The following is a 27,957-nucleotide window of genomic DNA, read 5'->3' on the forward strand; positions in this document are numbered from 1 at the left end:
GTGGTAGACTCAGGGATCTTAAGCTAGTTAGGTTACAAAATGTTAAGCAGTGACTTAATCAGTAGGCATAAGGGGAATGTCTGCAATGAGTTCTTCAGTCTAGCAGACCAAGATGCAATGGCTGGAAGCTGAAGCTAGATAAAATTATGCCTTGAGGCTGGTCTGAGTTTAACAGTGAGGGTAATTAATCATTGAAACAGCTTACTTAAGGATGGGATGGATTCCCTCTTGCTGCAACTTTTAAATCAATGTTTTTCTGAAAGACTAATTCAAGCAGGAAGCATGTGGAAGTCTTATGGCCAGGATGCTTTAAAAACACTGGCGCTGCCTCCAACATCCTGCTGAGCTAACTTGGAGAAGCTGAGGCTGTTTGTTCACTGTGCTTGTTAAAACCGCGAGGCAGCTGCTGGGCTAGCGAAAGAAGGTGTGCACTGAGAGGGGCTGCTGTCATAAATCACTTCCCCACTGATTGCCCCAGGTCAAGCATTTAAAGACAGAGAGGTATCTGTTAAGGGGGCTTAGTGCCAGAAGTGTTTGAGGTACATCTGAGGTATGGAAGGATGAGGCAATGCTTAGCACAGGAGCCTGGGGTTGTCTCTCACTTCAGTTCCCTGCTACACTACAGGCTCTTGAACAGTGAGGGTTCAACCACCTAATCAGCTGGTGCCTAACCCTAAATTCCTGCTGGTGGCAGCTCAAAGCTCCCTCAGTCCCTGCTGCCTAGTGCCTCATTTCCTGTAGGCTAGTTAGGTCCTGCCCCACCTCAGCACACTGGCTGGGATAAATCCAGTTGGCTTACTTAACTCTGACCAGGCACTGGTGGGGGAATCCTGGCTGCTTAATTCAAGACTGAATTCCACAGGGCAAGCAGGAGTTAGGTATTGCAGTCTAAATCCCCTTGGCAAAGCTAGCCCCTAGTCTGTGGGCCTCCCCTCTCCCTCTGTAAAAGGGGGAGAGTGGTACTCCCTACTCTAGGGGGGTGTTGTGAGGACAAACACTGAACATGAGAGGTGCTCAGTATAGTACTAGGGGCCACAAGTACCTTACAGCTTCCACAGGGTAGGAGAACCCCCTTGTGAGAGGCATCACCTACCTGCAGAGATGAAATCAGACCTTGGTGCCTGTTAGGCCCATTGTGGACTCTCTCCTGTTCCTACTTCCAAGAACACACTACAAGAGCTTGGAGAAATCTTTTATTGGCACAATTGTTCCATTCAGCTACACTGAAGCCATGTTAATATTGGATAAGTGATTACAACAGAAGTTAAGAGTCCCCATTTAAACAAAATGCAAGTCTCCTACACCACAGGTGATGCAGTGTTACTCACTGCAGGAGCCGGGCATCTCTCCAGTAAGCAAGACCTGCCCTGTGCTTTAAACACCCTATTCCAGCTTGTTACACTAACAGCAGTTAACTGAGTTAGTGCCATCACCTCCCACAAATGGTTCCTCCTACATATGTCTCCTTTTCCCCACCTATCTTCAGCTAAAATGTCTGCAGTAAGAGGATTCCCTATTTAAAAACACTCAACTAATGAAGGTGGTTGTGTGCAAAAAAGCTAGCACACATGCAGCTGGAGAGGACTGATCTAAGTGAGCTAAGTAAATTACAGCTTGCTCACACCAACCAGTAGCACCATGGGGGTGTGATTTCTAAAGCATTTTAACATGTGCATTAATTGGTTTATGTAGACCCTGCTGGTGCATGCTCTAGGTTCCCCTGTGCACTTTAACCTAGTTCCATTTCTATGTTTTCTACCCAGCCTAAATTCAAATCTGCAGTCACTAAAGCACCCTAGGAGAAAATCCCCATTGCAGAGGCTGCATGCTGCCCAAAGTCCACTTTCAACCAATCTGCTGACCTGCCCTCTGAGATAAGCAGCTGCCTGGAAGAGAGGACACAATTCTGCCCCATTTATTTTATCTGCAAGCCCCAGACTGGCCTTCATCTGAACACCAGTCGCTTTAGTTCAGTTACATGTTCTTAGCATCCATGGGCCACTGTAACAGGCTGCTTGATCCCCGAGCTGTAATAAATGGTCGAGGAGCCAAGTGGTTTACACAAAAATAAAAAAACTAAACAGCAGCAGAGGAAGATATTTATGAAAAGCTTAAGCTGTCGAAGAGCCTTGTTCTACTCCAACTAGAGCCAGTATTGTGCCATTAAGAGGCTCCTCCACTCAGGAAACAAGGTTAGCAAATAAACCTAGGTATGAGTTTTCAAAAGTGCATGTGCAATGTCCACTATGTACAGACAAGGGTTTGCACATACCCACTTCTGAGAAGCTAGGCCTCTGGGCACACTGCAGTGCAGAAGTCAAACTCGGGGACAGCAGCCAGCAAGGCTGCTGCTGCAGTAGCATGCATCACATCAGAGATGGAAGAGACCCCCTAGGTCATCCAGTCCGGCCTCCCTGACCCTGCATGTACTTTGGCCAGTCCTGTTGCGTTTCCAAAATGAAGTGATTGCTTCACCCATGCTTGGATGACAGGGTTCTCTGAATTAGGCAGGTAAAGGCCAGAGTGGCTCAGTCACCCCTGTACTGTGGTGAGAGATTAGCAATGTCACTTCTAGCTCCATCCTTTGAGAAGGGAATGCTTGGGGGGGCCGATGCCACACAAACTGGCTTGGGAGCGGAGAGCTCCAGCAGAGAAGGCAGCTAGCGCATGAATACAGAAGCCACCTCCTTCATCCCCACCACACAACTAAAGATAAAAGGCTTTAATACGTAGCTTCAACCATAGTCTCAAGAGTGCAGGCTCTGTGCCCAGCCTGCACCTGGTTATAAGAATCAGAGGTGTGATTTGATCTCTTCAGCTGCACCCAAGCCAGGGAGTTAGATCCTCTTCCAGTACAGTTCTGTTTTGGGGATGCCAGCCACTATCTCGGATTCAATTCCACAGTGGTCCTGCCCTCGGAGGATTTTAAAGAAACCTGGAGAGGTTTTAAAGAGAGTCACTAATCCCACATGGGAGAGAAAAGAGTCACTTACAACCTGGGGCATTCTTACTTTCCAGACTGGCATCAAACTCTCCCTGGGGCATGACTCCTCAAGTTCCTTCTAGGTAGAGCCCCAGGCACCCCTCTAGACTAGTTAGATGATATATGCTTAGTTACTGCACTTCTGCTGAGACTCCCTGTTACACCCAATTACAACATCTGTGTAAATACTCACAGGTCAGCTCCCCACACAGGTGAGGTCCTTTTATTACACTTTGAGGGCCACAGAGTGCCTCAACCAATGGATTTATCCCCTCCCCACCCCTGGAGGGAGCTCTGACAGAGGGAACTGAGGTACAGGGTAGAGAATGACTTAGCCCCGGATCACACAGGGGGTCTGGCTAAGCCAGGAACTGAACCCATGTCTCCTGCCACCCTGCCCAGTGAACTATCCCACCACACCACCTTCCCTTCCCCAGCAGAATTGCTTCTGCCACTGTGTTTCCTCTCTGGTGTCACACAATTAAGGGCATGAAGGCTACTGATAAACTACTTCCCTCTCATCTCACTTCCTGGTCTGAAGCCATGGGGCAGGTAAGGCTCACCAAAACCCAAACCCAGGGGATTTCCCATGGGTCCCAAATGCCACTGGCACTGAGAGTAACTTCCTAGCTGACCCTGGGCAAGTCCCTTTCGCTCTCAGTTCCCCCTCAGAGTGGAGGGGAAGGCTTCCATGTTTCAAAGGGGTGTTGTGAGGGCAGATGGGAGATGCTCTGAGTACCAGGGTGAGGAAAGCCGTAGAAAAGCCTACAAAGGCAGGCTCAGTCAGTATCAGGAGGGCCCTGCTGGAGAAACCCCATCACCCATATCCTACAGAGAGTCATACAACCAGATGTGCAATGGGCATTTCATGGGCGGTGGTGTCTAAGCTCACTGACTGCAGGGTTTAGCTCTACCAGGCTAGGTCAGTACGTTCCTGCTGAACAAACAGAATCTGGCTATTCCTACCCAGCCAAGAGAGGGTCTTCTCAACTCCTGCTTCCTAAGAGCACCAGTTATATCAGGATTTAAAGATAGGGAGATTAACCCTGTAGAAAGAAAAACAAATCCACAATTCTGGTCTGCCCCAAAGTACATCCTGGCTGCTTACCATTGTCACCCCAGTCAGTGTTCCAGGAGTTCGCAGCCAGCCAGTAGGGCGTTGCATTTTCTACGCCCCAGCCAAGGATTCTGATAGCATGGCCACCAACCTCTCCCCCAGAGACATGCTGGTAAACACCTGCAGGGGGCAAGAGGAAACGAGGAGACACTAGACCCCACAACCAGTCAAGGGCCCCAGTTTTCCAACCGTGGACTCCACTTAGGGGGACTTAAACTAATGAAAGGACATCAATTCTATTAATGCTTTAAAATTTGGCTAAACTTCTGTCTGAGTTTCCCCAGTACACTATAAACTACAATGAGGGGGGTCAGGCATGTACCCAAACATAACCGCATCTGCCTTACTGGGTATGAAGCTTTACGCTTGCCCAGCATGGTGATTTTGAAGGCCGAGAGAGGCTGCTTGTGATCAGTCTGACATTCCTTCTAACCCAACCCAGAGAGCGTCCCCCTGGCTCCTGGCCAGTAACTTGTGGTAGGGTAATGCCCACCCCCTCGGTCATGGTCCGTGAAGCATCTGCTCAGCTACCACACCACAGCCTAGTTGTCATGCTTACCTGACTTGTACATGAGGAAGTCCTCATACACGGCAAACGCTCCCTCTACTGGGCCGTTCTTGTAGATCTCGGCCATTATCTCCTTCTCACTGGAAGGGACGTTGTACGACGTAGCTCCTGCGGAGCAGAAGCAGATACAGCTCAGCAGAAGTTGTGGGCACCTACGTCAACCCACCCAGACTCAGTGCAAGCTGCAGTGGTTAGCCTCCAGTATCTTCACTGGGAGCCAGTCTGCTCTGAGGTCCATGCAGGACTCTGCCATGGAGGCGGGAGTCTACTCCTGAGCACTGGAGGATGTGAAATTAGAAGCCACTAATTGACTTGGCTCCCAGTCAAAAACAAAACAAAAAGATGACAATAGTCAGTCAAGCTGGTTGAGCCACACTTCACTACCCCTCATGGCAGGGGACGAGTTTCCTCCATCTTACAGATTTAACTTTCCTACGTAATCAATGAAAGCTGCAGTCAGCTATAGCAGGAGAAGGCTCATCATGCAGCATCATGTCACCCGATTTGCCAGTGCAGTTTACAGACACTTATGAGATGTTGGATATTTGGCTTTTTTGCAGGGATGCAGCTAGACAGAGCCTCCTGTCAGACCTAGAGTGCCCAGCACAAGTGAGAGCAGAGTGTGCCTCAGTTTCACCATCTGGCTAAGCCCCAGTACAGGAAACCCATGGAGAGTTCAGGGAACTTCCAATATGGGGTTCACTCTGGCACGAAGGACCCTAACCTCAGCTGACAAGCAACAAACCCTTTCTATGTTTTAATTCAGAAGGGGAAGGAGGATTCAAGGCAAGAGCTCCTTGGGAACGTGCATAGTCCAGGAACAGAGACCCCCCTAGAGCCAGTGGAAGTTCTACCAGAGTGCCCACCGTGCTGGTTTCTACACCTGCACAGCACCACGGCTAGGGCACGACAAGGGCTTGGGCCTGCGGACACCAGAGGCAGAGCTTGGGAGCACAGAGCCCATGCACTCTGAATGGCTTGCCTGTGAAGGGACACGATAGAGGGCTCCCATGCGGTGCCTCTTCTCTCAGCAGGGGCATGTTTTTACTGTGGTTCTAAGCACAGTCACCCGTCCACCCGCAGCCAGAGGGTCTCACGCTGGACTGGGGACACTAGCTGGTGGCCCCCAGGGCGCTGGCTCTCCTTGTTTCTAATGCAGCACATTAAAAAGCAACAGCTCAAAATACACTGGACACCCAAGTGCCATGGTGGCCAGAGGGACATTCCACCCCGCGCAGGAAGGCCGGTGGGTGAGACACACTTTCCATTAAGATATGAGCCATGCTAGGGGCCCCGAGTACCCCTGTTCACGTAATGCTCACAGCTATGAGCCAAGGCCATGGTGTCGACCGCCGGCGCAGGCAGGCCATTAGGCCTTTCAGAATCTAAAGGCAAGAGACGTGCATGGGTCTAGTGTAGGCCGGGGCAAGTGGCTTCCTCTTACCGAAGTGCTTGTCATTCTCATATGAAGGCGAGTAGCCTGCTTCACAGTGTGTGTCGCACCTGGGGGTGTCCCCTTGCTCCCCAGTGCACGGGGGGCGTGACCCATTGACGTGGTGCTCGCATGGAGGGATGGAATATGGTCTGCAGCCTGTTGGGTTAGACAGAAGAGGTCATACAGCTTCTCCCACACCAGCCTCTTTAGAACAGAGGCTGCTCTCCCAGAGTGCTGCAGGGCCCCATGGACCCCACCACCCCACAGCCCCTTGCCCCAACGCACTCAAATCCCTAAGTGATGTGGTGATATCTTCCAGAGTCGGCCTGAAACAGCTCCTTCTGCAGATACATAACCTACCCATGCATCTCAGGGAGTTCTCTGAAACCTAACGATAAACTAAGTCACATCTCCGATACCTCCACTGCTGATGGATAGAAATGAACAGCCAGCAAATGCACTCAGCCCATATCCTCAAACAACCCCCTTCATGCTTCCTTAGGGCCAAGTGTCCCCACCCCAGTTACTAGTGCTTCCATCCCCTCTCCCCAATGTTTAACTGTGTTGTCAGTACGAGCGTCTGCAGCATCATCAAACTTGACACAAATATTAGCATGACAACGGACATATTAGCTTTCGTAATTCAAATGTTTAACACTGCTGCAGAGATCCCAGCCTGCTGCAGAATCCAGGGACTGTAGGAATTTAGGTCCAGTTTATCATGGGGGCCTGGCAATTATGCACCACAAACCTTCCAGTGCACAGGGAAGAGAATGACACATGGTGACTTGCCTGAGCTACCATAAGAGAAATGTCTGTTAAAGCCAAACCTTGCATCCCCACATTCCTTACATGAGAGCCATTCGTCATCTATAAAAGACGAACTAGTCGCTGGTCCCCAGTGAGAGAGATCTGGAGCTGCCTGGCAGTCGTTTATGAATGCTGTGGCTGTTGTAAGGATGCTTACCATGTGCATACATACGGCGCGATTGTCTGATAACGCGAAGAGGAAGGAAGAGTGGGTGTCTGGGTGTACGTAGATCTTTCCCAGGACGCTTTAAAAACACAACACTAGAGCCCTCTCCAACATCCTGCCGAGCTCTAACTGGCAGCAGGGCCAAGCTCAGGACAGGGAGAGAGCAAGCCTCTGGCTGCATTTAAAAGTCAGTCTCCCAAGGGCAGAAGGAGCGCCAAGTTGAACCCAGACCTCGAGGGGTCAGGAGGGGTGGGAGTAAGCCCAACAGGTCTAGGTGAGACAGACACCTTCTGGTTTAAAAACCTCTTCTCTCCTATGCTTGTTTCAGTAGCTACACAAACAAAATTTGGCTGTTTTGGGTCACTGGGCTCACCATTGGTCACAAAGGGAAAGGGCTGCTGGGGTAAGCGGGGGTCACGCACAGGGGACGGCAGCCCAGGACCCTGTCTAGGAGCGGGAAGATTGTGGGATTCTACCCCAAGGAAGGAGACGGCCTAAGGCCTCATACTGGTTTCAGGGTGTGTGCATGCAGACCAGAGAAGGGGTCAGAGGTGCAGCTAGCCCTGTAACTGTGACACCCACATAGTCCAACTCCCTTGGTTAGCATTGACAGCCTGCATGGCTTCTGGCTTACCTATGTGGGAGTCATAGAGCCCGCCAGACACCAGGCCTTTCTCAGTCCAGTACCCCCACGCTCCAGAAGGATAGCCGCCATTACACCTGCAAGAACCACCATGGGCATGTCAGTCACAAATCCCAGGCCTAGCCCTTAGCTCAGCTTCCACATTGGTCTTTGGGTGAAGGGGTCTGGCACAGCCAGAGGGCCACTTTTGACACAAGCCAGTTCATCTAGTAACACTCGAGCACACGCACTAGAGAATTAAGATGCTCGGAGTATGGAAGCGGATCGTTGATGGTCAGGATCCCACCACAATAGAACTGTTACAGCTTGGAGCAGCCAGGTGGGGGAGAGGCTTATTCCTAGCTGGTTTGCCTCTCTAGATCTCAGTGCTTAAAGGAGGGTTGCAGGGTAGCAATACATAGTTCCTCTTTACAGATGGGGAAACTGAGGCACAGAGTGGTGAAGGGACTTGCTCATGGTCCTGCAGCAGGCTAATGGAAGAGCTGAGGACAGAGCCTAGGTCTCCCAAATCCCAGTCAATACTCTGGCCATTAGGACACACTGCCTCCTCTTTGGTTACAAGCAATATTTGCTGCCTGCGTCCTTTTCATCAGCTGCTTTGCAGGCCTCTGCCCCCAAGGAACACTGTGCCCACTCGACTGAAGGATAACTGGAACCAGGTGTGCCCAAAGCCATACAGCCAGTAGCAGCAGAAAGAGAACCCAGGAGTCCTGACTCCCAAGCTCCTGGTCTAAAAGGCAGGGCCTGCTCTGCACTCGCCAAGTGTAACTTTTCAGTTTGTGCATGACGTGAGACAGGGAAATACAGCAACACTGGGGTTAGCACAGGGTCCAGATGGTCACAGACTCCGATCCTGCAGACAGACACTTACGCACTTGCTTAACTCAAAGAACATGAGTGGTCCCAATGCAGCAAAAGAGTCCACACATGCTTGCAGTTAAGACCAGGCATAATCTGCTTGCAGGTCAAAGCTTTACACTAACTCGCTCTCATGTGGGGTCTTCTACCAACCAGTTAAAGGGTAAGCTAATCTGACACCCTGGAGTTCTACTCCTGCACGATTTAGTATTTCTGCCAACGTTCCAGTTTGGAGAGAAGCCACAGAAAAGTGTGGCCACAACACTGAAGCTTTCAGTCCCAACTCAAAAGGGAGAGTATAAACTCATTCCATTTCTGTCAAAGCCTCAGTTTAGGGAGATGGCCTGGAGGTTGCAAGTTAGATCTAGGACTTTACACAGCTGTAAGGTCTTCAATGACCAGCATGAAGATGGATCAAAATGATGGGAGTCTTCCCCCCACCCCCCAATACCATTTGTTTCCCCTCGAACCCAGAGAGGTGCCAGAAGAGCATTACCAAAGGTCCTTGGCAGCAGAGTGTGTAGGAACCCCCACCACAGAGCGGAGAACACAAGGTCACCCTTTTACACCCTAGGCACTACACAAAATATTAATATTTATTGATCCTAGACTGGAAAGTCAGGGGGAGGTCAGTGCAATACACAGTCTGGCTCACTGGTCTATATTCTGGGCTGGCACAAAGGTCCTGCTAGCCATTTCTTTGAAGCATGAGAATTGCTCACCCCATCCCACACTTGAAGCCACAACAAGACAGCAGATCTTCTGCCGAGATTTCCACATTGATCTTGCTGTTGGTGTGCACGCAGACTCTGTCCGAAATGGCCTCCACCGCACCAAACGCCTACAAAACACAGAGGGAAGAGCATCATGCACCCTCCAAGGGGAAGGGGAGGGCCTGGAGTGTTTGCTACCAAGGAGAGACACGACTGGACCATGCACTAAGGTGGCTCCAGTCCCAAGGGAATTTGTTCTGACTGTGTGGGACTGCTGTCTGGGCCGGAGGGTCGTGTGGGCAAGGCTGCACCTATTGGACTGATGGACATTTCAGCCAGTCTGCAAATAGAGCCCTGTGTCTTTAGAGAGCCAACGGCAGGTGGCTGTTAAGTTCTAATAGCAGCAATGTTTCCCACCTCACCAGGTGTACCCCGGATCACTGCGCAGGGCTCCTCTAAGATGGAGTTTTTATGAGTGCATGTCCCAGTCCAGCTGTTTGGAGACAAAGATGCTACTGCAGCCCATGGAGGCTTGGATTCTCTTGGAAGATAAGGCAGCATAGACCACACACACTCACCTCTCACTACACAGACTGTCAGGTCCCCTCCTCCTTTTGTGAGGCATGATACCTTGCACCACAGTGGTTATGCCATGTGTTGAGACAGCTTCTCTGCAGTTTAATGGCAAACCCGCACATCCCCGGAGTAATTCTGAGCAGCACATTCTGTGCACGCAGAGCTAATTAAGCCACCAGGAACAACGGCAGTGAAGCTGCAGACGCATAGGTGGTGGCATGAGCTAGCCCTGCCTGCCCAGGACTCTGGGTACATCCTTGAGTGGCATGCTACAGCTTTATGGCTATTGTTACTGGAGCTTGCTTTGATCTAGCTCGTTCAGGTACATCTGCATGGCTGCAGCCACAGCGGATTGCTCCCTGTTGGCAGTATGATCCTCTTACCCAACAAGAGCCACAGGAGCCCTGGTCTCTGATCTCATTAATGGTTGGACAATTTGGCCACTGGTCCCGGGAGTCAAAGCTGTCCGGCAAGTTCATCTCTCCAGCAAACCCGGCCCTGTAATGGAAGGCAGCCATCCAAGTTACATGAAGGATTCATGTTGTGAGACCAAGTTAACAGAAATTGACATTTCTACACTGACTCGCTTTAGAAGAGACCCAAGACAAATGTCTCAAGGTTGAGCAGTTAGATACCCCATGACTAGGTGGGCTCAGGGTATAGTAGACCCCACCGCACTGCTCTGGGCCCAGAACAGAGGTATGGTGCAGGGGGAAGAGGAGGATATGAAGCGTTGTAGGGGTTTCCTTGCCTGGAAACACCTCTCCTCTCCCACCCTTCAAAAGAGCCCCACGTGTTAAACTCTACAGTATGGCAGAGCCCTGTTTATCCGCTCTAGATGGGAACAGGGCCAGATCTGATAATCAAAAACAGATAATCCAGAGAATGGGAAGTGCAAGGCTGCAGCACCCTCTCGTGGTCACAGGAGAGATGGCCCACTTCTGGACCTGCGTGCGCTGGTTGTTTGCGAAGAGCTGGACAAACAGGGTTTTACTGTAGTTCTAGTCACAGATTAAGGCCAGAAGGGTCCACTGCAGTTCTCATCTGGCCTCCTGCAAAATAAGGCTGGAAAATTCTATCATGCGATTTCTGCATCCAGCCCATAGCTTCCAGCTGAGCTAGACGGACATTGGCTGTGTAAATACAAGCAGGGTTCGGAAAGCGCAGGACTGGGTGTCAGGTCTAGGTTCCATTCCCAGCACTTCCAAACTTCCGGTAGGATGCTGGATGAGTCACTTTCCCCCAACCCCATGTCTATAAGATACCGGGTGGTGTCTGGGAGCACAGCACAGACCTTCGAATGAAGGAGCTATCGAAGCACACTGCATTATTAAGAGACAGGTGGGGGAAAGGTGTGGAGGCTTGGACAAGGTGGTCCTAAGTTGGTCCCAAGTTTGAGTTGCACAAAGCCTCAAAAAAAAAAAAAAAAAAAAAATGCCAAGTGCTGGCAATTCACAAGTGAGCTTTAGCCAAGTTCTGGAGGGAGTTCTGTTCAGTACCCCAGCAAGGGATCTCCACAACACTAGGCTCCTGTACAGGGAAAGGCTGGCAGAGGTACGGTGGAGGGGGAAAGAAGGATATGAAGCGTTGTAGGGGTTTCCTAGCTTGGAAACACCTCTCCTCTCCCACCCTTCGAAGGAGCCCCATGTGTTACACCCCACAGCACTCACCTCACCGGCAGTTTGGGCCCGTGCAGGAATGTACCACACAGTTTCTTCACATAACTCATGTCAGTATTGTGGAAATTGTGCCCAGCCTGGGGCGGGGGGAGAGAAGAGAGAGAACACTGAACCTCAATACCAGCAATGACCATCACCCGGCCTGTTCCAAGGAGGAACACCCAGGCATTTTCAGGGGCAACGCCTGCCCCTTAGAGCCTCCCTCTGCCAATTCTTGTGGGTTTTAGTCACAATTGCCAAGTTTCTGAAGTGTCCTTCTGCTCTTGCCAGTGAAAGATAGACCCCAAAACCAGACACCATGGCACCTGGACAGAAAGAAATGAGTCTCTGATCTACCCAAGGTACTTCTCTAGCCTCACTGCAGCTGAGCACCTCAGTCTTCAGTGTATTTCAACACTCCATGGAAATAGGGAAGTGCTACCCACCACTCTACAGATGGGCTAAGAGACTAAGGCCCAGATCCTCGAGGGTACTTAGCTGGGGAGAGGCTAAGTCTGCAGCTGAGAACAACATTGAATCCAGGCCCCGCAAGCCTGAGGGAAGTGCCCTAACCACTGGATCACCCTTCCCCTCTCTCCCTCCTTTTAGTTGTCTCACACGCAGGCTGTAAATGTGAGCTAGGGGCGCGACTCCCGGTTCCGGTACACATCTGCTGCCGATTATCACACCGTAGCTGCGCCAAGTACAAACCTGCCTGAATACCAAGGACAAACTGACCAGGCTACTCTGATCTCTATACTCGTGCTAGTCTCCTCAAGCGAGTGCGAGTACATGTACGTAAGCTGGGCCTTCCCTAGGGGGGGTGTGGGGCCCAGGACATAGGTGCAGAGTTTCTGAACTGCCGGGGGGGGGGCTGCCCCCACCCCACCCCACCCAAGACCCCACCCCACTTCTTCCCACCCCTGCCTCTTCCCCCCTCGCACTTCCTGACCCTGTGAAACATCTGATCCGCAGCAGGTTGCAGGTGCTGAGAGGGAGGGGGAAGCACTGATTGGCAGGGCACGCCAGCAGGCAGGAGGCGCTGTGGGGAGAGGGAGGCTCTGGTAAGGGGGCTCCTCCCCACACCTGTCTGCCGCTCACCTCCTCAGCCCGCTCACCCACCCGCCTCATCACGATTTTAATCGAAGCGCAGGGCCTGGAGCAATCGCCCTGATTCGCCATACCCTAGGGACGGCTCTGCTGGGAGTCACACCGCCAGCTCATCATGGAGACAGAGCTAAAGCCTGACTGGTAACACAAGCAGGTAAGATTCAGACACACAAGTGATCATCAGTTGGGTCCCTTTCATTCTGCTACTACGCATTTGTCCTTCTATACTGGTAGATCAGGACGCAGCATGACCTGCCAACGTGAAATGAGAGCAACGCTAGCCTACTGACCAGGTAAACACAGCCACCTGTGCCCAGCACTCCAGCAAGGAGGGATACCACTCACTGCCCGCGGAGCTTTGGGTGTCAACACGCTCTGCCTGCCATGGTAAGTCTTGCCTGATGGTTACTCCTCAGCAGGGTTTCCCCAGCACTCCAGGATAGGTCAGACAGCTTGCCCAGCTCTCTCGTTACGGCTGCTATGTTTCGCAGGGGGTCTTTTCCTTGCAAAGCCCCCTCTCTCCAGCAGTTGTCTTCCCATCCATTCATTACTCCCAGTTAGAATCAATTAGCATCTCGAATATGCTGCACTGCTCACTCTTATCTTAATGGCCTTTTCATCAGGGTCAATGGCAGTCATATACAGCCATTGTGTAGGAGGGATAGCTCAGTGGTTTGAGCATTGGCCTGCTAAACCCAGGCTTGGGAGTTCAATCCTTGAGGGGGCCATTTAGGGATCTGCGGCAAAAATTGGGGATTGGTCCTGCTTTGAGCAGGGGGTTGGACTAGATGACCTCCTGAGGTCCCTTCCAACCCAAATACTCTACGATTGGATTGGTAAATTGGGAACATGCCTCATTCAGTACCATTTTACTGAGTGTTTAATAGCCCACTGGCTACAGCAGGTCTCATACAACCAACCATCATGCATGGAGACACCCATTTTGCATTTCAAGGCTGGGCTAGCCAGGATTCCTCCAAAGGAGGAAAAGTCCTCTTCGCTGACAGCTCTATCAGCAGCAACCACCATCTCCTTCATTCCCAAACATGCTTTGGCCTGGTCGACATAGCTACGGTGCTCAGAGGTGTGAAAAATCCACCCTTCCTGAGCGCCAAAGCTATGGGGCTAGGTCAGCAGATACAGCTAGGTCCTGTCTACTAGCCACCATAGCTTGGAGAGTGGTGTTTCTATAGTGATGGAAAACCCAGTTCCCTTGCTATAGATGGTGTCTGCACTACAGGGCTATGCTACAGTGCCCAAACTAGGCTGCGATAGTCCCTGTAGTGTAGGCATGGCCTTCCACATGAGGCTGAACCCATAGCCGGTATCGTTACTGGGAGTATGGAGGCTACATGAGCCTCATGGACAGTAGCAGCTCAGTTGGTGGGTAAGAGCCATTGTGAGCTATGGGTTATTGTCCTAGCATACACGGACCTTCAGCCTTCATGGTTGCATGTAGGTATTTTATGCTGGCAGTAAGCGATTTTGATCCAAGCTATGGGAAATGGTGTGGCAGCATACAAGAAATACGAATGACAAGCTACCCGGTGTGCATAAAGCAACATCCAGGCTGGGTTAACAGGATGCAGATTTACATCTAATCATTATACCTAGCTCTTAGATAGCGCTTTTCACTCATGGGTCTCAAAGCACTTCACACAGGAGGTCAGTATCATTTCCCCAGCTGTACAATGGAAATAATGAAGGCAGATAAGTGAAGTGACTTCCCTAAGATCATCCAGTGGGAGAGCCGGGAATAGAACCCAAGTCTCTTGGGTCCCCTACTCCAGTGCTCTATCCACTAGGCCGCACAGCCTCCCAAAAGCCAATGGATTTCAGGACAGCGACCAAGAGTAGTTACCATCTGCCATCACACCCACCTTTGGCTGCGACTACATCAAATCTTGTCAGCCAAGAATACAGAGACCGGGTCAGCGTCTGGCTGGCTGACTTTCACAGATGACCCAGATGCTGCAGGCAGTGGGGCTGGCAGTTCAGCAAGCCAGTGCCCTAACATGGCAAAAGGAGGCGCTGTGCTGCTCCCAGGATGAGAATTCTCAAGCTGCGCCCACATGCTTAAAGCCCCCCTTGCCCTTTCCCAAATAGACATCCGACCTGGATGAATTCCAGGTGTGCTTTTAACATCCTGTTTACATAACTGGCACTGCCAGCAGGACGCTCATTATAGGACAGTCACTTCCTGCTAACTTTGCTGTGGGGCTGACAGTTCAGAGTTTCTTACACAGTTTGAAAAGTGCTTTGAGATCTTCTGCAAGGAAGAGGTGCTATGTGAAAACATACATTAATGGCTGCTTAGTGACCTATGCAACAGGATTTCAGATCCCAGTGAACAGCTGCCAGCAAAATCCAGACATGGCAGGCAACTTTAGGAGAGGCAAAGTTTGCCTAGACACAGCTATCCAGGCTGTGCAAGGTGGTCCCTCTGAGTCAGGGCTGGAACACACTTATGGGGCAGGAATCGCATCCATCCATCCAGTCACTACCAGTGCACAGGACCACTGCTCTCCATCAGCAACCTGGCCACCGGCATCGAGCGCACAGGAGGAAAAGCACTGCTACTCACCTGCCATGTAGTGTTGAGTTTGTTGATGTAGTTGACCAAATCGTGTGAGAGGGGAGCAAAGTAGGGGACGCTGCGGGCACTCACGAGGGTCACCAGGATACACAGGGCAGACACAGACTGCCACATCTTGGTCACAGAGCAGTACTCTTTGCCTGGAAACAGATCCACACGTCAATCCATGCACTGCATCTGCCTACATGCACAGCTAACCCCTTCCTAACTGGTGTTCTTCCTGGCAAGGACTCGTAGAAACAGATGCCAGCTATTGTTAGGCAGAGCCTGTCACGTGATTATAAGCAGGGTAATGACACACACTGCAAGTGAGCAGAGAAGGATATTGTAGGGAGGGGGCTGTGCTGCTTTGTTAGACTCACAGTACTGCACTGGTTGCCAAAAGGATCACATGCAGAGACCTCCAGAATTGCACCAATCCATTCCTCTTCCCTGCCAACAACTTAAATAAAACTCGGTGCAAAGCTATTCATTTGTTATATAATGCCAAAGGATCTTCGTGAAAGGACCGGCCTCCTGTTTTCAAGGCAAATTAGTTTACGAGAACTACCCCCCCCCACACACCCCCGAACTTCAATCCCAAACTGCAGCCCAAAGTGCTCATGGCAAATCAGTAGGTGGCACTCTCCCCTTTGAATCAGTGCCCAAGCAGGATGGGTAAGAGGCACTGTACTGCTGGAGATGGCCTTTGAGTCCTGACATTCTGTCATTACGGCCCTGCCCACCCTAGGGAATTTTAGCAGCAGCAGGAATCTTTTGCTAAAACCCCTAGCGCAGGCCGGGCTCACAGGCCTTCTCATGAGAGATGGGGGGTCAACCTCTGTGTGTCTTGGGACTAAGAGCTGGGTCCTTTAGCATGGGCAACAGAAGCTCATGCTTTAAGACTACCAATCCATAGGCACAGCGTTACACTGACCAATGGACATAGTGATCAAACCTCACATTGTGGATGGAGCAGACAAAAGGTAAAATTTTCAAGTTTGCTTTTGAAGATTTAGTTACATTCATGCAACTTTTCCAAAACAGAGAAGACCCCAGAAGCGCCACGGCTTGGGCCGTGGGTTTAAATGGCTTAAACAAAAATATTCTCCATTGCTAAGAGGAAGAGTACAATGAAGACACAAGTGACCTGTACCTTCTCTTTATGGCTTTTTGGTACAACAGGACTTCTGCAAAGCCCTATTCTGAACTCCATCCCAGAGCAGTTAGTGGCTATCGATTCAGTTATGCTTGAGGTCCTAAGAGAATGCATACCAACTGCTCCCCCATGCATCCACCCTTCAGGATGGGAAAGGGAGCCAAAGGTGTCAAACCACAGCCCTGCACAGACGACAATCAGAAAGCTCTTTGGGGCAAAGACTAAGCGTAAGGGTGCGTCTACACTGCAATCACATCCCCAGTTAGCCTGTGTCAGCTGACTTGGACTCATGGGGCTCAGGCTTTGAGGCTGTTTACCTGCCATGTAGACGTTTGGGATCAGGTTGCAGCTCGGTTGGACCCTCTCACCTCACGGGCTCCCCAGCCGCAAGTCCAAACGTCTACACTGGCATTCAACAGCCCCTGAGCCCGAGCCAGTTGGCCTGGGCCAGCTGCAAGTTTTTAATAGCAGCCTGCCAAGTACCCAGTACCATCAGCTTTAGTGGTGCTGATGGAGTCCTTTATGCAGAGATCAATTCAACTGAAGGGCGCTCACTGACCACCAGCTACCTCCTCCCACTCAGAGCTAAGTTTCCAGAGCACATCTCTGAGTGATCTTTACTGCTAACGTCATTCTGGCCATTTCCAGAGTTTACATGTACTTTTTTCTTTGAGAGGGGAAACCACAAGAACTCCCCTGGAAGAAAAGTTTCTGACCTTGTAAATGTTATTTATTTTTAACCTAACCCTTCTTATATCAGCACTTTCAGTGGGATGCAACTTGAAATCCAGACTCTGTTTCACCAAGAAGTTAGTAGTTTCAGACACTGCCCCCAGACTCCCTTCTAGTTTATGGGTTTTAGTCACAGTTTCCTGTATGGTTAAGGTTTCTCTCCCCTGTTGCTGTGTGAGAAGACCTACAGAAATACAGGAAACTGACTAACATGGCTGGAGGGGGATGGATTGTGAAACTGAAAATACACAAAACACTGTCAAATGCACAAATACTGACAAGAGAAAAAAAGATTCTGTTTTCCTCTAGTCACACTTGGGAGTTACTTGGAGGAATATTTCAAATACAAGTGTGATTTTTAAACTGTAAACATCCTCTAATTACCCATGGCAACCTGATAAACATAGGCTAGCCTTACTGGTCCTACCCAATGCCCAGAAAGGAGTCATTCATATTACTGAGCAATCCTCATCCTCCCCTTTTAGATTATGCTGCAGGGGAGGGAAATGCAGGAATTCTATACCCAACCATAGCTCCCAGTAGCCATTAAAGGTGCAACACTTGCTTAATTACATCCCCTGGCACCTCCCAGAGAGCCTCCTTATACAAAGAGTCAAGCCACTGATAGTTACAGTTGGATACTTTGGCCAAATCTTTCATAGATTTCTTAGACGCTATTTCCCAAACAATAAACTTCTATTAACTTAGATCCAGGGTCACCCAACTACAGAGCCCACCGATGCCAACTATAACAAGCACAATGCCTCATCTACACTGCACTTTTCAGATCCCCTTCTCTACTTCATCTGCCTCTTCCTTCCACCACTCCAGCCCACAGAGGTAGAGTTGGCCATTGTATAACCACCATACTATCCCTTAGCTATTGCATTCAGCATCACTCGCTAGTGAGAGAGACAGGGCTCATTTCTACCCACCTCCACTCACAGTTGGGCAAGGGGGTTCAGAAGGCACCGAGAAGAAGCTGCCTCACATGCTAGATCAGCTGCCACTGCCAACAGAATGGATTAAGCATTTCACTGCTTTTATTTTAGCAGAAACATTCAGCAAGCCAGCAATGTCATTAGGTTTCAGAGTCAACAGCTGGGCTGAAAACAAGCATGCTAAGGGCTCAATTCACTAATACCCTGTGCCTCAAGTAATCATTTATGTCAGTGGAAAGCAAGCGTAACTCACTATCAAGTCGTTCTACACTCACTCACCACTGACGTAAGTGGCTAGGCCACACAGGGGAATGCTGAATCAGACCTCGAGCGGCTGCAGAGCCAAGTGAGCCACCACTGTACTGAGTCAAATCCCAATGGCTTTTTTCCACAGCCACAAGGGCTAGAATCTTAAATATAATATTAAATTCTGCAGAACTGTAGTCTTCTATGATGGGTCAGATGAAAACATCCAGCAGACTGCTCTAGATCAGAGAGAACGTGTTTAACAGTCTTCTTGGGAGGCAGCGTTTAGACAGGCTATCATTTCAGATGTAGGCTACCAGACCATACTTCAGTTCTGGTGCTGCAGGATTTAGCACCATCCTACGGAAGAACTGCTGGCCCAGGCAAACTTTTGCCAAATTCTTAGTTGGGGCATCCATCTGATGAAGTGGGTTTTAGCTCACGAAAGCTTATGCTCCAATAAATTTGTTAGTCTCTAAGGTGCCACTAGTACTCCTCGTTCTTTTAGTTGAGAGAGGCACTGTCTGAGGGCCAGATTTTCCCAGGGCTCAGACAGCATAACTTGGACCAGAGTTTCAAGAGCTCCACTCCCACTTTAGGCACTTAAATGAAGTGGCCACATTTTCAAGTGCCGATCATCCACCATCTCCCAAGGGTGCAGAGCTCTTTGGAAAAAACTGGCCCCAAGAGCCCTAAGCATATGTGTTAGCCTAAAACTCGGTTCTTAATCTAATATTCCCTCTGCAGTCTTGAGCAGGTCACTGAACTGCTACTGTAAGAGGAGGATGCACGTACTTTCCTACCTCAGAAAGATCAGAATACGTAACTGGCATTTGTCCGGCATTTAAGATTTAAAAGCACTTTGTAAATTGCAGGGTTTTGTTTTTAGACAGTGGGGCAACTAGTGGGACTCAAAGACAGCTCTACAGAGTTTCAGTATTAGTTGACAGCACTTTGTTTGTACAAAATCGGAGACAGAGAAGGTTGTGAATTCATATCAGATTCCGCAATTTGAGACACTGAGGTAGAGACCGTTGCTCTCCAGTGAGCCAGAACCAAATTGAAAACAAATACACGCTCTCTGCATTTAAGTTCGGTCCGCAGCCAGAGAGATGTATAGCTTTTAAGCAGCCTGATTCTTCTATTGTATTTGTTCAGCAAAGCAATTCAGTACTTAAAAAAACCACAACATGCAACGAGACCGCCCCAGTGTATCAGTGAGTGAGTCTGGCAGAACAAGCTGCTGCTAAGTTTCTCACAAGAATCAAAAAGCTGAATGTTTGCTGACATCTTCCTGCCTGCTTTCGACCCGCTAGCCTGGGGCATAAAGATTCTGAAGAGGCTTTAAGTCTAGTTCAAGGTGAGAGGCAAAGCAGCAAACAGGACTCAGCTAAGCACCAGTTTGTGCCCAGTTCCCACACCCTGGGTGCAGATGGATTACACACTGAAGTGACTGGCTAGTATTCTGTCGTGCTCCCACCACTTCCTCTTCTCTCCACACAGTTTTCTTTTTTAGTTGCACTTGATCAGTTCCTCTTTAATCAGCTGGTATCACACTCTGAAGAGTAGGAAATTCAGAGCATGGAAGGGTTTCTCCCTTAGATGAAGGATTGCTGGTGTCCCAAGCACAGTGCTATTGAGGCTTGCCCTATACAATGATCAGGACTAGACTGTTCTACAAATACTTACCGTATATACCTGTTCGTTAGCCCGTTTGTTTATAAGCCGACTCCCCAAGATGAATAGGTAAAAATGGCAAAAACTGTATGGCCCTTTCATAAGCTGACCCTGTATTTCAGGGGTCGGCAAACTTTGGCTCCCGGCCCGTCAGAGTAAGCCTCTGGCGGGCTGGGAGGTTTTGTTTACCTGGGAGCGTCCGTAGGCATGGAGCCCCGCAGCTCCCACTGGCCACAGTTTGCTGTTCCCAGCCAATGGGAGCTGCAGGAAGTGGAAGCCAGCAAGTCCCTTGGCCTGCACCGCTTCCCACTCCCGCTCCTAGCTCAGGCCAAATGCAAGTGGAAGCAGAATCCACATGAGGTTTTACAAACACAAGTCTCATGGCAGCATTGGATTTTTGCTGCAAGTTTCTTTGTAACAAAACAGTGTTAGAAGAAAGTGATGGACGGGCTGTTCAATCACTTGCAAGTCTCTGTGCAACTGCGTATGTCCCAGCTCTTGACCCACAAGAGCAACACATGGGGAGGGTGAAGAGAGACAGATCTTGGATAAAAGCATGGAGAGTGCCTATGTCACATTTGAAAATGGGGGTGAAACATCTAAATCATATTTGAAAATGGGATTTAGGCTCCCAAGGGCTGGTCTACACTATGTGGGGAGGGGAGGGCAGGGGGAGAGAAATCGATCTAAGTTACGCAACTTCAGCTACGTGAACAATGCAGCTGAAGTCAGAGTAGCAGCCCTGTTAGTCTGTATTCGCAAAAAGGAGTACTAGTGGCACCTTAGAGGCTAACCAATTTATTGGAGCATAAGCTCTCGTGAGCTACAGCTCACTTCATTGGATGCATCCGATGAAGTGAGCTGTAGCTCACGAGAGCTTATGCTCCAATAAATTGGTTAGCCTCTAAGGTGCCACTAGTACTCCTTTTCTTGTAGCTGAAGTTGACGTACTTCGATCTACTTACCACGACGTCTTCACTGCGGTGAGTCGGCAGGAGACGCTCTCCCATCGATTCCCCTTGCGCTTCTCATTGAGGTGGAGTACAGTAGTCGACGCTAGTGCAATCGATTTATCGCGACTATACTAGACATGATAAATCGACCCCTGCTGGATCGATCGCTGCCCATCCACCTGGCCGGTAGTGTAGACAAGCCCTATGTCTTGGTGCTTCTGAACAGTGTAACCATGGTCTTAAGATGGCAAGCTCTACAGGAGATGCTCCCTGCTTTACTATTAGCATCTAGCACAATGCTCTCTGCTTTACTAGCTCTATGAATTCCTATAATATGAATATAGGAGAGTTCCTCCATAGATTTAAACTGTCTAGCTCATCTGATAGCACAGGTAACCTTTACAATGGAGAACAATACCCTGATGTCTGATTCTGCAAGGGAGTCAAAATATAATGCGGAGTTGAGAATTTCACCACTTGGCTTGAAGGGGGCAAAGTGATAATCTCAAATTAAGACACAATTAGGGCCCAGTGGGATCCAGAGATTTAAAAAATCCAGGAACTCTGCAGACTCTGGGGAAGTTCCCCCAGCTCTCTCATCCTTGGTCACAAGTTTAATGTGAGCCAGAAGCCTCCAAAGGGGTTATTTCACTTCCAGCTGTGTTAAGGATGCTTCAGACATGTGATCAATGGTTTCATTTCATGTCATACCGTCCAGTTTGAAATCCAGAAGCCTCTAGGAAGCTGGTCTCTTGAAAACAGGAACAGATACTTGGACTCAAACTAGCCTTCAGCTCATGAGACTAGCCCTGTAGTGCTTCCCACCCACCTAACCATATTTCAACTATTTCCCCAACTGACAAGCAGATTTGGAAGGTGCAGACAGATCCATGTCTATTTCCCTTAACTAGCCAGTGGAAATGAGAGATCCAACGCAGGCAGCATGTTGTGCTGGTGTGATTTAGAGGACTGAAGAATGCATCTGTCCCTCCCCTACTGCTGTACCACTCTGATGAGACCTACCTCTACCTCCCACTGCAAGACCCAGTCAAAAATGAACCCAGCTCTCATCTGGAGTGGTTATCACAGCAGCACTAGATGCTGGAGTTTTAGCAACTATACATTCACAAGCCAATAGCCAGAAAGCCTTTCCACATCATAGAGTGGGAGCGGTTGGAGGAGAAACTGGACACCATGGCTCCCAGGTTCTCTCTCTGCCTCTGACCTGGTGAAGTCACCTCAGTGCTTCAGTTTACCCATCTGTAAGCGGCCGCAATAGTCTACCTCACAAGGGCTTAATACTCATAAAACACTTATATCCTTGAGCAAGAGGTGGAGACAAATCATTTCAATGTCTGAGCTGTAATAAACCAGAAAGGTTGGTCTACGATTGTATGTACACAATAACTTGAAAATAAAGTCTGGCATCTCCCTGTAACTACTTCATTTATTGCAGATACACAAACCTGAACTTTGTCCCTCAGTTAAAAGGCTGTTGCATTAGCTGCTAATGTTTTGTACATGACACTAAAGCCATGATAAAACAAGCATATACTCAAAGTAATATTGCTTTGCTTGATGAACTGCCAGCTTAACTTGATAACTCATACGGTTATAAAGCAGCTAGCAGACTCGATGTATTGTATCTATTACTGCATTATCACCAAAGGTTAACTGTTTTAAACACATATCAGCCATATCTCCCCATTATTCTTTGTGAAACACAATCTGTTATGGAGGCTAGAAAGTTAGCAAAATACTCTATGCTTGCAAAACCGGATGCCACTCACAGATCTTGTCTAAACAGAGTAAGACTGATGTTAAAAAGCTGCTTCTTTTTAAAATTAACCCTTGTGAATGAAATCAAGCTCTGTAGGAACCAAATTAAAACCCAGATTCTTACCCAAGACCTAGATTCCAGTAGAACAGACTGGAAAGCTTACAGAAGAATTGCTATTAAAGACTCATGCAACAACTCACGGCTACTTGAAGCGATGTGCTTTAGGTAAGAATGGAGACTGGCCCTTTCCAGTCTGTTGATTACTGACATCTTGGGGGCAGCTTAAGAAAACCTGAATACTGAAGCATGTGACTCTAGAAATTCCACCCTGCTGCAGCATTTAGGTTAGTTCTGGTTAACAGCGGTTTACGAGACTATCTTCAGGCTATAGCCAGGGTCCCAGATGCTTGGTGACACTGGAAGTCCGCCTACCTTCCCTGCTCCCCCTCAAGAATTAACTAGTTTCAAAGCCAGTTCAGCTAAACTGGTTTCATCAGCAGTTGAAGTCTTGGCCTAGAAAAGGCTTCCATGGGGTCTGAACAGTTTCCATAGAACCAGTTACAATATCATTAGCTGACCCAGTTCTTAGGCTGCATCTACACTGCAGATTGCTGCAGATACAGCCAAGTCAAGCAGGCGTGATCCTTGACAGCCACAGCTGGGCTAGCAAAAGCCCCCAGTGTTAGACACAGCTATACCAGTACATCCGTGTCCACTCCAGAAGCAGGTCGCCAGTAATGCTATACCAGTATTCCTATATCAGTGAAGCACTAACATGATTTAGCTTTAAAAACCAACTGGCATTTTTGGCAAAGTTAGCCTGGAGTAGCCCAGTCTCATGCGTTCAACAGCACTTCAGGCCAAAGCTGTGCAATAAGTTCCTCATGTTTTGGGTGCACCAGTCCTCAGATATGCTGCAGTACTGATTTGCTCTCCATAGTCCGTTTGGGACTGCATGAGGCAGAGGAAGACAGTCCCTGCCCCAAGGATCCTTCTTAGCAGCTCCTATGTTAGGCAATCAATTCTGAAATGCCTTCACAATCTAAAAACATACCACGCATTCAGGGGTTAACGCTCCCTTTCCTCAGGCCTTGTCTACATTAGGGGATAGCTGGATTAGCGCCACAATGGGGGTAACCTGTGTGTTGCAACACATCTACATGCACTAGGGGGTCTGCACCCGGGTAATTACACCAGTGACTGAAGCTTTCATGTGGACATTGCCTCAACTTATCCAGCCGGATTCCTGCTGAAGGGTGGGACCAACATCAGGAGCAGATAAACTGTATGAGAGCTACCCTCGGGCACATCCCACTGGCTGCAGAAAGCTTGTGTCTGATCATTCTTCGAGCATAAGGCAGCAGCCACCGTTTTTATCCTGTACACAGATGGGAGCAATGCAAAAGCTATGGGCATGTAAAGGTAATGAACCACAGTGTGTGTGTTTGGGGGTGGGGAGTCGGGGGAGGAGGGTGGCGGGAAGGAAGGAGAGGGAGGAGCTGTCCCTGTGCGGCTCCCCTGATGAGTGAAACTCTTAAAACTAAGGTGACAAAACATCCAGCATGAGGTTAAAAACAGGCAAGTCAGAAAAGGTGAACAGCCAAACTAGGAGAAAGAAACATCTTCAAGAGTGGCGGTCTCCAAACTGGGATCGGATTTTACTGCACTGGACTGGAAAGTGGACTTCAGACCTTCTGTACAACCAGCGCTGATATTTACCAATGGGGGAGGCAGCCAATTCAATCAGGGAGGTAGATTTGGATAAGGGGCAAGGAGAACAAGATAAAGTGACCACAAACAAGAGGGGACTTCAGTCTGGAGCAGCACCCTCCTCAGCAAGCACAGAGCCCCACCATGCAGAATCAGGGACCATGTTCAGCGGTCACAGGAATCACCTGACTCAGTACTCATTACAAAAGGACAACCCTACATTTTAGTTCTAACACCAGTTGGTTGTATTTATAAGTAAGGAGTTTGGCCAGTGTCAACTGCTGGTGTTCACAAAACTCATCAGATAATACCGGCCTCAAGGAGCTACATCTATTAGTAAAAAACACTTTTGCAGGTAACTGCTAAAGATTTTCAGGACTAGCACTAGAAGTGATTCATTGCTAGAGCTTCACAGTGGAAGTTCTTCCTCCTCCTCCTCCCGGTTTTGTATTTAGTTTCTTTATTGATCTTCCCACCATCTTGCTGCCAAAACACAATATTCGTAACAGATGGCCCTAACTTAAGTCCATTTATTAAAAACACCACAGATTCCGCTCTTTGCAGTTCCTCTTCCGTAAACTTAGAGGGATCAAACCCCCTCCCTGCCTCAGCCACACCTTATTCACATGGCCCCGGTCCCCATCAGAGTGCCTTACAAACATTAGTTAACCTTCACAATCGCCCTGTAAGCTAGGGAAGTATTATGCCCATTTTAGTAGTGGGGCACAGAGGTGTGGAGGCTAAGATCCCTAAAGGTGTTGAGGTGTCAAACTCCCATTGAAGTCAATGGCAGTTAGATGCCTAAATACCTTTGAAGATGTTGGCCAGAGATTAAGGGCTTGATCTTCTGAGGTGCTCAACACCTCAAGTTCCTACTGAACTCAATAAGAGCGGTGGCTGCTCAGTAATTCTGGAAAGCAGGCTCAAGGTGACATGCCCACGGTCACTCCAGAAGCTCCCAGCAGAAAAAAGGGATTAAACCCACATCTGCAGAATTCCAGTTCAGTGCCTTAACCACAAGAGCATCTTTCCTCCCTGTGTACTGACTGTTTATCCATCCACTACACTAGGGGTCTCAACCACGTGGCCCGCCACAGGCGCCAACTCCACCGGCAGCCAAGCTCCCCTCCCACTCCTCCGCCTACCTCCCAGTGCTCAGGACTTTGGGGGGGGGGGGGTGAAGGAGCGGGGACAAGGCGGAGAAGAGGTGGGGCTGGGGCAGGGATTTGGGGAAGGGGTTGGAAAGGGGGCAGGGCAGGGGCGGGGCCTCATGAGGGGATGGAGTGGGGGCAGGGCCGGAGGCAGAGGGGGCTTTAACTGAAGTAATTCTAAAAGTAAATGTGTGCTTTGTCATTTGAGTGAGGCGCATTACTGAGTGTTTATATTTTATTAAAGCCCCTCTTCGCATTACAGTTTTAAAAAAGTTAATACTTTGACTTTTAATAGCATACTCTCTTACTCTTCCGTTTTTTTCATTTTTGACTATCCTTTCGTACCGCTGTATGTAAAGGTTTCAGTGATGTGGCCCTCGGGCCAATATACTAGTGCTTATGTGGCCCTCGTGGTGATCTGAGTTTGAGATCCCTGCACTACACCATAGATATTACCAACAATACCACAGGGTGCAAAATTTCTGCAAAACCCCAGCATTAGCAGAGATCTTACTGAGGCCCAGAATTGTAGCTGCATAGCAACTGTACAATCCTCATCCCCTCCAGACAAGGATCAAGATACTTAAATTCTGCAGTTCACGGGTCAAATCTACAGAATCTCTCTTTTTGCTGACAGCTGCACCTAAAGAAAAAAAGATGCAACAGGCCAACACAGAATTCACAAGGGGAATGGTCTCCCCAGAAACAAGATCACTCATTTGGGGCTCCCTAGAAGCCCTGACTTGTTCACACATCCTCAGAGGTACCCGGTTACATGTTCACTGCCACCGATCAAGCCTGCAGCTAGAAAGTCACCTCCTGTAAACAACACAACATGGACCTTGGCTATGCCTCAGCACACAGAAGGCAGCTCAGCTGCCAGCAAAGGGAAATGGCTGTCAATGTCAGATGCAAGCTCTGAAGCAGAGGGGCTACCCCAGGTCCGCAGTCACTACCCGGCCACCAGCAGGAATCTGGACTCACAGATCAGAAGCTGGAAGGGGAAGAGGCAGTAGCAGACGCGGTGTGTTCATGGGATACAGTGTCCATTTGCTAATACAGACACCTCTGAGAGGCTAGACCTGTGCCCTTGCGGGGAAGATTAAACAGGGCAAGAAAATCCCGCTTTACATTTCCTAGCACTTCAAGATGGTTGCACAATTTGAGCCAACTCCCCCCAGTCTCCTTGCTTCCCTTACCCACCCGGGAAAGGACAGTCCCCTGCTTGGGGACAGGGAGAGCCCTTACCCATCCCCCTGCACCTTCCAAACATGCTCCTCCCTGCTCCCAGCCCCCAACAGCTCTCTGTGGCATGGGACAACAGCCAACCATCCCTCCCTCCACATCCCCCAGCACCCCCCATCCTACATGCCTGGCTGCCCAGAGACTTCCCCTCACCACCATCACCACCCAGAAATCCTGTCCACAGCCTGCAAGGGAATCCCTGCAAAACCTCCCTCAATGAGCTGCCCCGGCTCCTACCCCCCCCCCCCCGTGCCAAACTGCCCCCTCCCCCATGTGTCCTGCCCCAGCTCTCCCTCCCCCAGCCCCATACAAACTGCCCCCTCCCTCATCCATCCTGCCCCAGCTCTCCCCCCCCCAGACAAACTGCCCCCTCCCCCAGGCGTCCTGCCCCAGCTCTCCCCCCCCAGACAAACTGCCCCCTCCCTCACTCGTCCTGCCCCAGCTCTTCCCCCCCAGGCCCCATACAAACTGCCCCTCCCCCCATCCATCCTGCCCCAGCTCTTCCCCCCCAGGCCCCATACAAACTGCCCCCTCCCTCACCCGTCCTGCCCCAGCTCTCCCCCCCCAGGCCCCATACAAACTGCCCCTCCCCCCATCCATCCTGCCCCATCTCTTCCCCCCCAGGCCCCATACAAACTGCCCCCTCCCTCACCCATCCTGCCCCAGCTCTTCCCCCCCAGCCCCATATAAACTGCCCCTCCCCCCATCCATCCTGCCCCAGCTCTTCCCCCCCAGCCCCATATAAACTGCCCCTCCCCCATCCACCCTGCCCCAGCTCTCCCCCCCAGCCCCATATAAACTGCCCCTCCCCCCATCCACCCTGCCCCAGCTCTTCCCCCCCAGCCCCATATAAACTGCCCCTCCCCCCACCCGTCCTGCCCCAGCTCTTCCCCCCCAGGCCCCAGACAAACTGCCCCCTGCCCCACCCCTCCTGCCCCAGCTCTTCCCCCCAGACAAACTGCCCCTCCCCCACCCGTCCTGCCCCAGCTCTCCCTCTCCCCGGCACAGCGGCCGCCCCACACTTACCCGAGGAACCCCTCGCTCCGCCGGCCCCTGCGCGCAAGCGCCGCACCCCCGCGGCGCCTCCCTCTTTATCTGCCGGCGGCCCCCGCCCGGCGCTGACTCACCCCACGTGGCTCCCCCGAGGCGGC

General features: G+C 50.1%; 1 protein-coding gene across 2 annotated transcripts; it reads right to left on the reverse strand.

The window, feature by feature from the left end:
• Positions 1-1,180: 1,180 nt before the first annotated feature.
• On the reverse strand, positions 1,181-27,957 carry CTSB (cathepsin B). Of its 2 annotated transcripts, none has more exons than XM_073335687.1 (10): positions 27,934-27,957; positions 15,222-15,373; positions 11,540-11,625; positions 10,253-10,367; positions 9,303-9,421; positions 7,714-7,799; positions 6,113-6,259; positions 4,660-4,776; positions 4,092-4,220; positions 1,181-2,935 (listed from the first exon to the last, which is right to left on the reverse strand). In XM_073335687.1, exons 2-10 carry the CDS (start codon positions 15,345-15,347, stop codon positions 2,838-2,840), a joined length of 1,023 nt encoding a protein of 340 aa, XP_073191788.1. In that variant the 5' UTR covers positions 15,348-15,373; positions 27,934-27,957; the 3' UTR covers positions 1,181-2,837. The 2 variants fall into 2 exon arrangements, with proteins under 2 accessions (XP_073191788.1, XP_073191787.1); XM_073335686.1 differs by lacking the exon at positions 27,934-27,957 and adding an exon at positions 27,833-27,927.

The sequence above is a fragment of the Lepidochelys kempii genome, chromosome 3, assembly GCF_965140265.1.
Source record: "Lepidochelys kempii isolate rLepKem1 chromosome 3, rLepKem1.hap2, whole genome shotgun sequence".
Taxonomy (NCBI): Eukaryota; Metazoa; Chordata; order Testudines; family Cheloniidae; genus Lepidochelys; species Lepidochelys kempii.

Excerpts from the sequence above, each read along its gene's own strand:
- CTSB (XM_073335687.1), bottom strand. The coding sequence starts at position 15,347 with ATGTGGCAGTCTGTGTCTGCCCTGTGTATCCTGGTGACCCTCGTGAGT. Across the intron at positions 11,626-15,221 it reads AACTCAACACTACATGGCAG|GCTGGGCACAATTTCCACAA; the intron begins GTGAGTAGCAGT and ends CCCCCGCCCCAG. Across the intron at positions 2,936-4,091 it reads CACTGACTGGGGTGACAATG|GTTTCTTTAAAATCCTCCGA; the intron begins GTAAGCAGCCAG and ends AAACCTCTCCAG.